The sequence below is a fragment of the Moschus berezovskii genome, chromosome 2, assembly GCF_049115385.1.
Source record: "Moschus berezovskii isolate FMDL1 chromosome 2, NW_MosBer_1.0, whole genome shotgun sequence".
NCBI lineage: Eukaryota > Metazoa > Chordata > Mammalia > Artiodactyla > Moschidae > Moschus > Moschus berezovskii.
Genome location: NC_142461.1, coordinates 50,618,045 through 50,632,056, shown reverse-complemented (window position 1 = coordinate 50,632,056; position 14,012 = coordinate 50,618,045). Strand labels below are relative to the sequence as shown.

Sequence of the window (14,012 nt, the reverse complement as noted above, 5' to 3'; positions counted from 1 at the left end):
TTTCTTCAGCTTCCAAGTCTGAGATATATGAGCCAAAAATAAAACCAAGAAGTTCACCACTGGTCGTCTTATATTTGTTTTGTGTATAATCATCTGTCAGAACTGGCCTTATAAACTTCGGACTATTGCACAAGTAAAATTCACTCCAGAGGTAATGATAAATTGCCACAATTAATAAATACTATTTAAATAGATATGGTTCTGATGGTTTGCGTTTAGCTTGTTTTCCTACATATCCACCAGTGTATTTTGATTTAACATTCTTGGTTAGAGACTTTCCCCGTTGTTAACACCTACTCCATTTCAGTGCTCACTTGAAATTTAGTCATTCCACACAGGGAATTGCTGGGGCCCTAAAAGTTGAGAGGAGGAAACCCTTCTTAAACATAATGCTGAAAGAGCCATGATACTTCCAGTCCAGAGGAATGGTAGTGAGATTTCCAGATAGTGGGGAAAGGCTAGGAAGGAAACAGCTCCTGAGTTCTTACAGTATGAAAGAAATGGAAATGCATCTGGTACATTTATAGTCAAATATATAAACACCTGGTCCTGGTAAAATAAACAATTTGGAGATAGTTGTGATATGGACTTACCATAGCTTGCCTTCTGCTTCTATGGGTGTCTCAAGGCCCTTGAAAGCGCTGAGTCTCTTAAAGAGAGTGATGTTTCTGTTGTCTTTAAGTGACATTGATAGAGCTGCTGCTTAGCTCAGTGGCTATTTCTCTGGTGATTAGGTGTTAAATGCTGTCCATGGAAATAACAGGGGGATATTCAACCCAAATGGGATGGAACAGGTGGCTATGGAAACCTTAGACAGAAGTGCATACATGCTCTACCAAAGGGGAATGGCAAAACCTCCCGCCAACATCTATGATCTCCATACTTTCTCATCATTATAACTTACATTTAAAAAATCACATGCCATAGCCCCTAAGGAATTGCATAGCATTATGAAAAGAACTGAATGTTCAACTGGCAGATAACTATAAGGTTCACTTCAGTTGCTCCGTCGTGTCCAACTCTCTGCGACCCCATGAATCACAGCACGCCAGGCCTCCCTGTCCATCACCAACTCCTGGAGTTCACTCAAACTCATGTCCATCGAGTCGGTGATGCCATCCAGCCATCTCATTCTCTGTCGTCCCCTTCTCCTCCCACCCCCAACCTTTCCCAGCATCAGAGTCTTTTCCAGTGAGTCAACTCATCGCAGGAGGTGGCGAAAATATTGCAGTTTCAGCTTTAGCATCAGTCCTTCCAATGAACACCCAGGATTGATCTCCTTTAGAATGGACTGGTTGGATCTCCTTGCAGTCCAAGGGACTCTCAAGAGTCTTCTCCAGCACCACAGTTCAAAATCACCAATTCTTTGGTGATCAGCTTTCTTCACAGTCCAACTCTCACATCCATAAATGACCACGGGAAAAACCATAGCCTTGACTAGATGGACCTTGGTTGGCAAAGTAATGTCTCTACTTTTTAATATACTATCTAGGTTGGTCATAACTTTCCTTCCAAGGAGTAAGCGTCTTTTAATTTCATGGCTGCAATCAGCATCTGCAGTGATTTTGTAGCCCAAAAAAACAAAGTCTGACACTGTTTCCACTGTTTCCCCATCTATTTCCCATGAAGTGATGGGACCAGACGCCATGATCTTTGTTTTCTGAATGTTGAGCTTCAAGCCAACCTTATCACTCTCCTCTTTCACTTTCATCAAGAGGCTTTTGAGTTCCTCTTCATTTTCTGCCATGAGGGTGGTGTCATCTGCATAGCTGAGGTTATTGATATTTCTCCCGGCAATCTTGATTCCAGCTTGTGCTTCTTCCAGCCCAGCGTTCCTCATGATGTACTCTGCATAGAAGTTAAATAAGCAGGGTGGCAATATACAGCCTTGATGTACTCCTTTTCCTATTTGGAACCAGTCTGTTGTTCCATGTCCAGTTCTGACTGTTGCTTCCTGACCTGCATACAGGTTTCTCAAGAGGCAGGTCAGGTGGCCTGGTATTTCCATCTCTTTCAGAATGTTCCACAGTTTATTGCGATCCACACAGTCAAAGGCTTTGGAATAGTCAATGAAGCAGAAATAGATGTTTTTCTGGACTATAAGGTTAGTCACATGTAACTCCTTAGGCATACACACAGTCCAAGTTTTGTTACTTTTTGTTTTTTAAAAGATAGAGTTACTTATATATAATGCTCTAGAACCACCTGGTAATTATTTATTCACTATCATACAAATTTGTCACATAACTTATGGGTGAATACTGGAGTAAATGCTTATAAGATAGGCTTTCAGGGTACAACTACTAAGTCTATTCTAATAAAAGGTTTTTTTAAAAAAATAAGAAATAACAGATTAAAAACAAACTATGAAAAGAAAGCATTCTTATGCAAATTTTAAAAAATTAAAAGCAAGATTTCTGAGTTTCTCTTTAGTCAATATAGATTTCTATCTCTGTCTTTAATACATCAAATTCCTTCTGTATACTGACAGACTATATACCAGAATCTCTGCCTGTTGTAAACCCTGCCTTTGGGAAAAATGGTTCCATTTTTTTGAACTTATTACCTGTGTTTCATAACTCATGGCATTTTGTGGCCTCCAGCAGCAGTATTTATTTTTACCAAAAATTCACCAACTCTTAAATATGGAGCTCAGGTTCTCTAAAAGTCAAAACAAAAATATTTCTGCAAACAATGTTAGTAGCTATTTCCACATAATAGTACTGAGCAGAATGTTCTACGTTCCTTTATACATAGAAAGGTAATGCTTGTGCATTGTAGAAGAGAAATAATTGCACATCAATCTTACCATCAATTCATGGAGATCAGTTACATCATATATTTGATAACATGTAATACATACCTGTCATATGTATAAAACATATTATGAGCATTAGTGTTCAGTAAGACAATAGCCCAATAACAAATGACATTTTGTTATTCAAATGATCTTATAATGTCAACACCAATGCTAATAAAAATATATAAGAGGCCGAACTCATCAATGGCACAGTTGTAATTCATTTAAAGTTTCCCACATTTCAAAGTCTTTCATAGATAAAATGAAATTCTTCTATTTTTTAAAATTTTAATCTTTACCTGTTAAAGGTTTGGCAAGGCAAAGTTTCCCCTGTTAGCAGAGGAAAAAAAGCAGAGATGGAGCAAATAGGTGACCATACATATCACATATGTTGTGAGCACGTCTTTACTCCTATAGGACTGAAAATTCTGGGTTTCCACATTTTTCATGCTTTAGCAATCAAAATAAAAGCATAATTTACATCTCAGGTCAGTTCAGTCAAGATGTAAAATGCTTCCGTTTTCATTTAAAGTTGGTGTTTCCCTTTTCAGACTATTTACAATTTTAAAAAAAGAATTCTGTCTACTAAGGTTTTTAAACATGGACATTGTGAGTTCTTTTCGTATTGAATTTTAAGGGATGATGCTTCATTCTATTTCTAGACTATTAAATGCAAGAAAGTTTACACTTGATAAATCAGTACAATGTTGATTTTTTTCAAGGATATTTTAACAAGGATTTGCTTTGTATATACATGCCATACTTAAAGACAAAACTTGGATTAATTGTTATGTTCAGGAAATAGGTATTTTATTAATTAGCCCTTTATATGTGCATGAGAGAGAGGAAAAGAGAAAATTTTCAGCTTAAGTAAGACTCTAACTTCCTGAGAATTTTCTAATTAGGTAAAAATACTGATTGAGATATTTAGTTGTCTTATCAGCAATTGTAAGAAAAATATACTTTGCATATTCATGAGAAACTGAAGTACATTATCGGTTAATATCCTAATGAGGCATCTGTTTAGACAGATGTTTTAGTTGAGAAAACTGTGAAACATGCTTCTAAATTTACAAATATGTTGGTTACTCTTCCTTGCCTGGGAGGTTGAGCCAAAGTTTAGGTAAGATTAGAGGAAAGCCTGAGTCTGGAAAGATTCAAAGTATCCCATAAATGCAGATAAAGTAATACAGTAAAGTAACTTGGGAATTACTTTAATAATCATTTACTGAATGTCTGTTGCTTTACTTCTTTGCTCACATACAAGTGACCTGAGTTACTCCGTCTTCCTGGTCAAACTGTCCATCATCTAGTTCCCGCAGGACGCTGTCACTGTTGCTGAACCCAGAGAAGCTGCTGGGCTGGGTTGGCCTCTTCTCCTTCATCCAGCATTCTCTAGAAGGGGAGAGTAGGCACTCCTCAGGTGGCCTTCTGCTCTCTGCAGGCTGTAACAGGTCTGTGTCCAAGCTGACGCTCCTGATTGGGATTTTACTCCTGTCTTCACTTTTCACGTGCCGGCTGCCTTTCCTCTGAAACACAAGAGATTAGCAACTAGGATAATAAAAGGCTGGGTGTTGTCCTGCCCCTCTGATCTAGCTCTCTGCCTGCTTCTCTTCCAAATCCTGCTCCTCTTCAAAGACCAGCTCAGGGCCACCCCCTGGCAGGTGAAGGTGTGCTCTCCTCTCTGTTAATAACCATCTGTGACTTCCTGGCCCACCATTCTCCTTGTTGTCAGGTTGGTTGTGTGGCCCTGTCTGGGCCCTCAACAACACCTCTGAGGAGAGAGACCTGTTGAGATCATATTTTGGGGAACAAAGCAGATAGAGATACACCTGAAGCTTCCATTTTTCATCCTGGTATTTGTTGGGATCTGAGCAGCAGAAAAAGTGCCTTAGAGGCCACCTCACCCCCATTTTTATAGGAATAGTCTGCACAGATAATTCAGATAGAGATCATATTAGAAGAAGGGGGGTGCCTTTCCAGGTGGGGTTGACCCCTCTCCTTGTCCTACTACAGACAACTTCTGCCTGACATGGTGGGATTTTTCAGCGACAGGACCAGCTCATTCTGCAGGCTGTTTGAGAAACTGTAGATATTTTCACTATGAAATATTACTGAGGCCTGACCATGCCCTTGGTGTGGTTCAGAATAAAAGAACATGGTTTTCCCAAGTCAAACAAAGATATCTAAGTCAGTAGAAGGAGAGCTCAGGGAGACAACTTTCATGTTCAGAGCTCAGGGAGACAAAATTGATGTTCAGACATCTGATGAAATTTTCTTACGGGAGTTTCTTTAATACTGAAAACATGACATATATTGGATCATGTGCACATACTTAGGATATGATACTTAGTTGAGTTCAGTTAAGTTCAGTCACTCAGTCGTGTCTGATTCTTTGTGACCCCATGAATCACAGCACTCCAGGCCTCCCTGTCCATCACCAACTCCCAGAGTTCACTCAAACTCATGTGCATCGAGTCAGTGATGCCATCCAGCCATCTCATTCTCTGTCGTCCCCTTCTCCTCCCGCCCCCAATCTTTCCCAGCATCAGAGTCTTTTCCAGTGAGTCAACTCATCGCATGAGGTGGCCAAAGTATTGGAGTTTCAGCTTTAGCATCAGTCCTTCCAATGAACACCCAGGACTGATCTCCTTTAGAATGGACTGGTTGGATCTCCTTGCAGTCCAAGGGACTCTCAAGAGTCTTCTCCAGCACCACACTTCAAAAGCATCAATTCTTCGGTGATCAGCTTTCTTCACATCCATACATGACCACTGGAAAAACCATAGCCTTGACTAGACGGACCTTGGTTGGCAAAGTAATGTCTCTGCTTTTTAATATACTATCTAGGCTGGTCATAACTTCCCTTCCAAGGAGTAAGCGTCTTTTAATTTCATGGCTGCAATCAGCATCCACAGTGATTTTGGAGCCCAAAAAAATAAAGTACGACACTGCTTCCACTGTTTCCCCATCTATTTCCCATGAAGTGATGGGACCAGATGCCATGATCTTTGTTTTCTGAATGTTGAGCTTCAAGCCAACCTTTTCACTCTCCTCTTTCACTTTCATCAAGAGGCTCTTTAGTTCCTCTTCACTTTCTGCCATAAGGGTGGTGTCATCTGCATATCTGAGGTTATTGATATTTCTCCCGGCAATCTTGATTCCAGCTTGTGCTTCTTCCAGCCCAGCGTTCCTCATGATGTACTCTGCATAGAAGTTAAATAAGCAGGGTGACGATATACAACTTTGACACACTCCTTTTCCTATTTGGAACCAGTCTGTTGTTCCATGTCCAGTTCTGACTGTTGCTTCCTGACCTGCATACAGGTTTCTCAAGAGGCAGGTCAGGTGGCCTGGTATTTCCATCTCTTTCAGAATGTTCCACAGTTTATTGCGATCCACACAGTCAAAGGCTTTGGCGTAGTCAATGAAGCAGAAATAGATGTTTTTCTGGAACTCTCTTGCTTTAATCCACGTAATTGTGGCTATCAAGAGTGTATTTGGGAACTTCCCTGGCAGTTCAGTTAAGACTCTGGGCTTCCACTGCAGGGGTCGCAGGATTTAATCCTGGTTGGAGAACTAAAATCCCACATTCTGCGTGGCCAAAAACAAACAAAAAAAAGTGCATGTGTTTTTATTTCTAAGTAGTATTTCGTTGTGTGGAAATACCACAGCTGTTTATCCATAAATCTGTTGAAGACATTTGGATTGTTTCCAGTTTTGGGAGATGATGAATAGAACATTCAAACTTTTATGTGTAGCTTTTTGTGTAAACAAAAGTTTTTCTTTCTCTAGGGCAAATGCTCATGAGAGGAATTGCTGGGTCATATCTAAGTGCATGATTAACCCGATAAAAAGCTGCCAAATCATTTTCCAGAGTGGTTGTACCACCTGGCATTCCCACCAGCAGTGTTTTATAGTTTTGATTGCTCCTCATTCTCGATAGTTCTTAGAATTGTTGATGTTTTTTTAATTTTAGTCTTTCTAGTAGATGTATCAGAGAAAGCAATGGCAACCCACTCCAGTACTCTTGCATGGAAAATCCCATGGACTGGAGGAGCCTGGTAGGCTGCAGTCCATGGGGTCGCTGAGAGTCGGACATGACTGAGCAACTTCACTTTCACTTTTCACTTTCGTGGATTGGAGAAGGAAATGGCAACCCACTCCAGTGTTCTTGCCTGGAGAATCCCAGGGACGGGGGAGCCTGGTGGGCTGCCGTCTATGGGGTCACACAGAGTCGGACACGACTGAAGCGACTTAGCAGCAGTAGATGTATGGTTTCATCATGGTTTTCATTTGCATTTCCCTTGACCGATAATTTAAATGTCTTTTTATGTGTTTACGTCTCTTCTACATATCCTCATTGGTTCAGGACTTTTAACTATTTTTAAACTGCATTGTTTCTTATTTTTTAAGTTTTAAGATAGCTTATGGATACAAGGTTTTTGTCACATGTGTGATTTGCAAAGTTTTTTTTCCTCCCAGTCTGTGACTGTTATTTTCTTAGTGTTATTCACAAAGCAAAAGTTTAAATTTTGATAAAGTCTAATCACTGCAGATGCTGATTGCAGCCATGAAATTAAAAGACGCTTACTCCTTGGAAGGAAAGTTATGACCAACCTAGATAGTATATTTAAAAGCAGAGACATTACTTTGCCAACAAAGGTCCGTCTAGTCAAGGCTATGGTTTTTCCCGTGGTCATGTATGGATGTGAAGAAAGCTGATCACCGAAGAATTGATGCTTTTGAACTGTGGTGCTGGAGAAGACTCTTGAGAGTCCCTTGGACTGCAAGGAGATCCAACCAGTCCATTCTAAAGGAGATCAATCCTGGGTGTTCATTGGAAGGACTGATGCTAAAGCTGAAACCCCAATACTTTGGCCACCTCATGCGATGAGTTGACTCGCTGCAAAAGACTCTGATGCTAGGAAGGATTGGGTGCAGGAGGAGAAGGGCACGACAGAGAATGAGATGGCTGGATGGCATCACCGACTCGATGGACGTGAGTTTGAGTGAACTCCGGGAATTGGTGATGGACAGGGAGGCCTGGCGTGCTGTGATTCATGGGGTCGCAGAGAGTCGGACATGACTGAGTGACTGAACTGAACTGAACTGAAAGTCTAATTTATCAATTTTTTAAAACGAATTATGCTTTTAGAGTCATATGTCAGAACTCTTTGCTTAGCCCCCGTTCATGAAGATTTTTTCCTTTTTTTTTTCTTAAAAGTTTTCTGATTTTCCTAAAACAAACTATCTCTCAATGCTAGTGCTAGTGCTAGGTTGCTTCAGTCGTGTCTGACTCTTTGTGACCCTATGGTTGCAAAGGATTGTAGCCTGCCACTTTCCTCTATCCAGGCTTATGGATTGTAGTCTGCCAGTTTCTTCTGTCCATAGGATTCTCTAAGCAAGAATACTGAAGTGAGTTGCCATTCCCCTCTCCATGGGAGCTTCCCAACCCAGAAATTGAACCTTCTTGTCTCCTGCATTGGCATGCAGGTTCTTTACCACTAGCGCTACCTGGGAAGCCTCAATAGCTTAAAGAAATTGAGGCAGAAATTGGGAGTATAAATATTTGAATTTATATTGACTATACTTTAAAATTTCTCAAGCTATCTAGAATATTGTATAAAACATCTGTGAAACAAACAAATTCCAAAAGTAAAGGTCTTTATAACTTCAGGAGAAAAAATTCCAATGATATGTTTTCTTCATTATGCAATTCTCAATTCCCTCCCTTATAACAGAGGCATGAAATGGCTTTGCTTATCATAAAAGTACTGTTCCATGTTGAGTGTAATTGAAACAAGAAGTTTTATATATCTTAACATTAGTCTCAGTAAAAGAAAGAGAAATTTTTTTTCAAGGATTAAACTCTAGTTCAATTTCCAACAGCCCATGAAATTTATCATTTTATTGAAAACTCCTTGACAATCATAAGGCAATGTTTGTAATGTTTCAGATTTCCACCAGCTTGTTTTTAAAACTAAACACCTTTGAAAAAGGCTTCCCTGGCAGCTCAGATGGTAAAGAATTCACTTGCAGTGCAGGGGACCCAGGTTCAATCCCTGGGTTGGGAAGATCCCCTGAAGAAGGGACCCATTCCACTCCAATATGCTTGCTTGGAGAATTCCATGGACAAAGGAGCCTGATGGGCTACAGTCCGTGGGGTCACAAAGAGATGGACAGGACTGAGTGACTAACAATTTTCACCTTTGGAACAATTATTTGAAAACCTGTATAAATGAAGCAATCCCCCATCAACCCCTTCCCAACAACAAATCAACAAATCAGTACAAGCAAAGAATGGTGCCATTATGGTCTTTAAACTATATAAGAAATTTTTTTAAGGCATGTTATAAACGTATCGGAGAAGGCAATGGCAAGCCACTCCAGTACTGTTGCCTAGAAAATCCCATGGATGGAGGAGCCTGGTTGGCTGTAGTCCGTGGGGTCGCTAAGGGTCGGACACGACTGAGCGACTTCACTTTCACTTTTCACTTTCACACATTGGAGAAGGAAATGGCAACCCACTCCAGTGTTCTTGCCTGGAGAATCCCAGGGACAGGGGAGTCTGGTGGGCTTCCATCTATGGGGTCGCACAGAGTCGGACACGACTGAAGTGACTTAGCAGCAGTAGCATCAGCATAAATGTATAACTTTTACAAAATACATATTAGATGCTAAATTAACTCTGTGGTGATACTGATAGTCTACTACCTTCTTGAAATAAAATAACAAATTATTTCCACTATGAAAATAAAATGTATTTACAAGTTGATTTTCTGTTATAGTTATTAGATACTTTAGCTCCAGATTGAACCACTTATATGTTCTGCCCTGAAATAATCTCAATATCCTGAGGTTCCTGCTAGGAAAATCAAACATTTGTCAAAGGAAAAAATACTAAATCCTGTAAAAATGGGTTAGCATAAGAACGGCCATCTTAGAGGCTGGAAAAACCATTTTTACTGAGTATGTGACTTGAGGGAAGAAGAACTAGATAAAACCTGGGAGACAAGTTAATCTTAAGTACCAAGAATGTGGGCGGCTGCGACACTGAAAATCAGGTAAACAGGTCTGATAAGTTTATCTCGTTAAGACACCAGGATAGAGATATGCACAGCTGTGTGTGTGGAAAATATCTGTGAGTTAGGTAATTTAGAAATATCATGATTTGAAAATGCTATATAAACCCTTGGCTCTGAGTGCTCGGGGTCCTTGTTGAAACCCGCTGCGTCGGGCAGACACTTGGACCCCAGCTAGCTGGAAATAAACCTTGCTGTGTGTCTTGCATTATCGTGAGTGTCCTCTGTTCCTTTGAGGGAAGGGCGACTCACAATAATGCAAGACACACAGCGAGGTTTATTTCCAGCTAACTGGGGTCCAAGTGTCTGCCCGATGCAGCGGGTTTCAAATAAACCTCGCTGTGTGTCTTGCATTATCGTGAGTGTCCTCTGTTCCTTGAGGGAAGGGCAACTCCGGACCCTAACAATCCATTTAGAAGTAGAATTCTAAGTTATAAAATATGTTATTGCTGGGCTTTTAAGAGATGCAAACTGACCACTTAATTTTTATTAAAAAAAAAAGTTTTTTTTTTGGCTGTGCCACACAGCATAGGAGATGTTAGTTCTCTGACTGGGGACCGAACCCATGCCTCCTGCAGTGGCAGTGCACAGTCTTAACCCCTGGACCGTGAGGAAAGTCCCAAACTGACCATTTATATACTTCTTTACTATTAAATAAATGAAGAAGTAGTTTTAGATTACAATGGATATAAATATAAAGATTACCCAAAGAAAAGCTGTCACTAGAGTTCAGTTCAGTTCAGTTCAGTTCAGTCGCTCAGTCGTGTCCGACTCTCCGCGACCCCATGAATCACAGCACGCCAGGCCTCCCTGTCCATCACCAACTCCCGGAGTTCACTCAAGTACTGAGTGGTATTTAAACAAAAAGCTCAGTTATTTTCAGGGAATCACAGAATTGATATAACCCTAAGAAAGGAGGCTGTGAAGCAGCTGAATGTGGTCTTATATCTTCACAAACATTAAGTACACAGCCCTCAAGTTAGTCAAAATCCTATTAGGCTGTGAATTCTGTTGATCTTTCTCAGAAACGATGGCCATTTGCATAACATTTAAAAAAGAAAAAGAGAAGGCTATAGCATGGTGAAAAGTTCATTTTGGGAAGGAGAAAGAACAAAAACTTTTTCTGGCCATTCTTTATATAGGTCTGCTGCTGCTGCTAAGTCACTTCAGTCGTGTCCGACTCTGTGTGACCCCATAGACAGAAGCCCACCAGGCTCCCCCTTCCCTGGGATTCTCCAGGCAAGAACACTGGAGTGGGTTGCCATTTCCTTCTCCAATGTGTGAAAGTGAAAAGTGAAAGTGAAGTCGCTCAGTCGTGTCCGACCCTTAGCGACCCCACAGACTGCAGCCCACCAGGCTCCTCCATCCGTGGGATTTTCTAGGCAAGAGTACTGGAGTGGCTTGCCATTGCCTTCTCCGTTATATAGGTCTACCCTGGCTTTTTCTTGACAGAATTATATATATTCTATAAAATATACTTTATTTATTTGGTGGCACTGCACAGCTTGTGGGATCTTACTACCAGGGACCAAGGATCGAAACTGTGCCCCCTGCAATGGCAGAGGCTTAACCATCGGACTGCCAGGAAGTCTGACAGAATATTTCTTATGAACTTGAGCCATTCTCCCTAGGACTAGAAGGCACTGCTCACCTGTGGGCTCTAATTCAGTCTTCCTGAAATCTTTGTTAACTTGATCACTCTGCTCTCCTCCTAAGGGAGTTATCGTCCTATCCACATACAGCCCCTCTACCTGCTTACTTGTGGGACCAGCTGGAGTCTGTTCAAAATCAATGTGAGACAACAGCATGGCTGAATTACATATACAGTTAGCCTATTAATAGCTTTGCTAGTTTAGAAAAACTTTGAAGTTTTCTAAAACATTACTTTCTTGATAATACAGAATCACTTTAAATAATTTTCTGGTCCATTTGCAAACTTCCTCTTTTGAAAGTTAGGTATTAATTAATTAAGATTAATTAGGCCTTAATTAAGATTGCTTCATTCAATGATTCTATTCTAAGTGTGCATCTAGTAGGAGTCTAGTAAGAATAAGGTGACTTGAGACTCAGCAGAGCCCTTCAGCAAAGAACTGAAAAAACATGACCTTAAGGAGACAATACAAAAGTGCCGTCAGAAGTCAAGATTGCACAGATATGTCATATCAGGCACATTCACTTATGAGGCTTATAACTATAGGAGCGGAATATCTTTTTCTCTATCATCTTAGGTTCAGCATTTCAGACTTGCAAATTAAACTAGAAAAAGATTAATAGGAGAAAAGGTTATTTTGGATGCACACGAGGGCTGCACAGAGAAGTGAAAACCCAAAGAGGCAGTTAGACCTGGGAGATGATTTTCATTTCACAAAGGGTGATACACTGTGATGAAGTGACCAAACAAATAAAAAGGGATTTGGGGTTTTAGGGGCAGTGTACTGTGGGAAGTTAAGTATTTGGGGATGGCTTAGTGGTAAAGAATCCAATCCACCTGCAGTGCAGGAGACCCAGGTTTGATCCTTGAGTCGGGAAGATTCCCCGGAGGAAGAAATGCAACCCACTCCAGTATTCTTGCCTGGAGAATCCCCATGGACAGAGGAGCCTGGCAGGTTACAGTCCACAGTGTTGCGAAGAGTCTGGACATGACTGAGCACACATGAGCACAAGTATTTGGGGAAACTAATGCAAGAGAGAGTTTAGTAAGTTGTGGGGACTACAAGTGTTGTTCCCAGTGATGAGTCATCTCTGGTACAGGAGGGGAAAGCAACTTCACACAAGGAAATTTTTGTCACATAGGCAAAGGGAAAATTTATGCTCTGCTTTTGTCAGAAAGGGAGAGGTTCTGTTTCATTGCCTTTAGCTCAAAATAGTAATCCTTACACCCAAATGGCATACTTTGGGGTCATATTCTGATTTCCTTCAGAACTTTCTCATGTTCCTGTTTGCTGGCACATTTCCCTTGTTATATGTTGGTTCAGAAGGCTGTTTCCTTATCAAGTTCCCAATTCTTCATCTGTTCACCATTTAGAATTACAGTGAGAGATTAAGGATTGAATGGTTCAGTTTAACAGTTCATAAAGCATCACTTTTACTCACTTCTGGAGTCTGAGCAGCTGAACTCCACATAACTGGTCTCTGAAGGAATACAACCTGCTTTGTAGCCAGATTCCCCTCACTGCAAATTAAAACAACAGCGTTAGCATTTCTAAATTCATAATTCTCTATATTTCACACTTGGCTAGAATGTTCCACATGTATTCTTTGTAAAATAATCTTCTGATCCAACAATAATTATGAAATAGTCTATATAAGTTGCAGCAGATAAAACAAGGGAAAAAAATCCCTAAAAGCTAAATATGGTCCTGTTAGGTAGGTAGAATAGGGAAAAGGAGTCCAAAATGGTGGTGGCTAAAAGACAAGGAAGGGAAAAGCCCGCGAAAATAGAACAGAGGAAGGTCAAAGGAAGGTCTGAGGACCGGAGTGAGGACTGCAGGTAGAACAGCACTCCTGACTAAGCCCAATTTGCATAGGGCAGGCCCAGGGGGAAGAAAAAAACATATAAAAAGAGGAGCCAAAGGGCTCTCTCCCACATGCGATGCTCTTTCTCTCTACTTCCCACCCCCACCCCCCACCCCACCCCCCGCACTCCTCCACTCTCTTCTCTTCTTTGAGGATGAATTCTCCTGCTATCTTCTAAATAAATTAGAGCTGTAATGTGTCAAAGAGCTATGACATGGTTTGTTCAAGTCCCGAGAGCTGTGACACGCTGAGGGCTTTAACGTCCATTGCCCCAAATCATTGTTGTGATGAGACAAGCACCAAGAAACATACTTGCCTGACAGTCCTTATAATAAAAGAAATTCTTAATGTTTAAAACTTGTAATCTCACTGTGCTAACATACTTGGTTTCATCTCATTGTCTTCCCTCTTATTCCTTATCAACGTGCATATTTCTGCATGTCTATAACCACTGCATATTTGCATTGTTTTCTATACTTATCTCTTTTCTTGTTTGTACATTATGATCATATTCTTAATAGCTGCATGATATCCCAAAGAATTAAGATACCAAAATGTACTAAGCCTTTCCATTATTACTGGAAAATTAGGTTGCTTCCGGCTTTCTGCTA

The 14,012-nt window shown here is 40.6% G+C and overlaps 1 protein-coding gene across 2 annotated transcripts in view; it reads right to left on the bottom strand.

The window, feature by feature from the left end:
- Positions 1-1,221: 1,221 nt before the first annotated feature.
- The window catches only part of RFTN2 (raftlin family member 2), a 65,882-nt gene continuing 53,091 nt past the window's right edge, over positions 1,222-14,012 (bottom strand). For both annotated transcript variants that reach the window (XM_055398969.2, XM_055398970.2), the window contains exons 9-10: positions 12,979-13,057; positions 1,222-4,329 (exon numbers count right to left, since the gene is read on the bottom strand). In XM_055398969.2, coding sequence (XP_055254944.1) covers positions 4,057-4,329; positions 12,979-13,057 — 352 coding nt within the window. In that variant the 3' untranslated portion in view covers positions 1,222-4,056. The remainder of the gene's footprint in view (positions 4,330-12,978; positions 13,058-14,012) is intronic.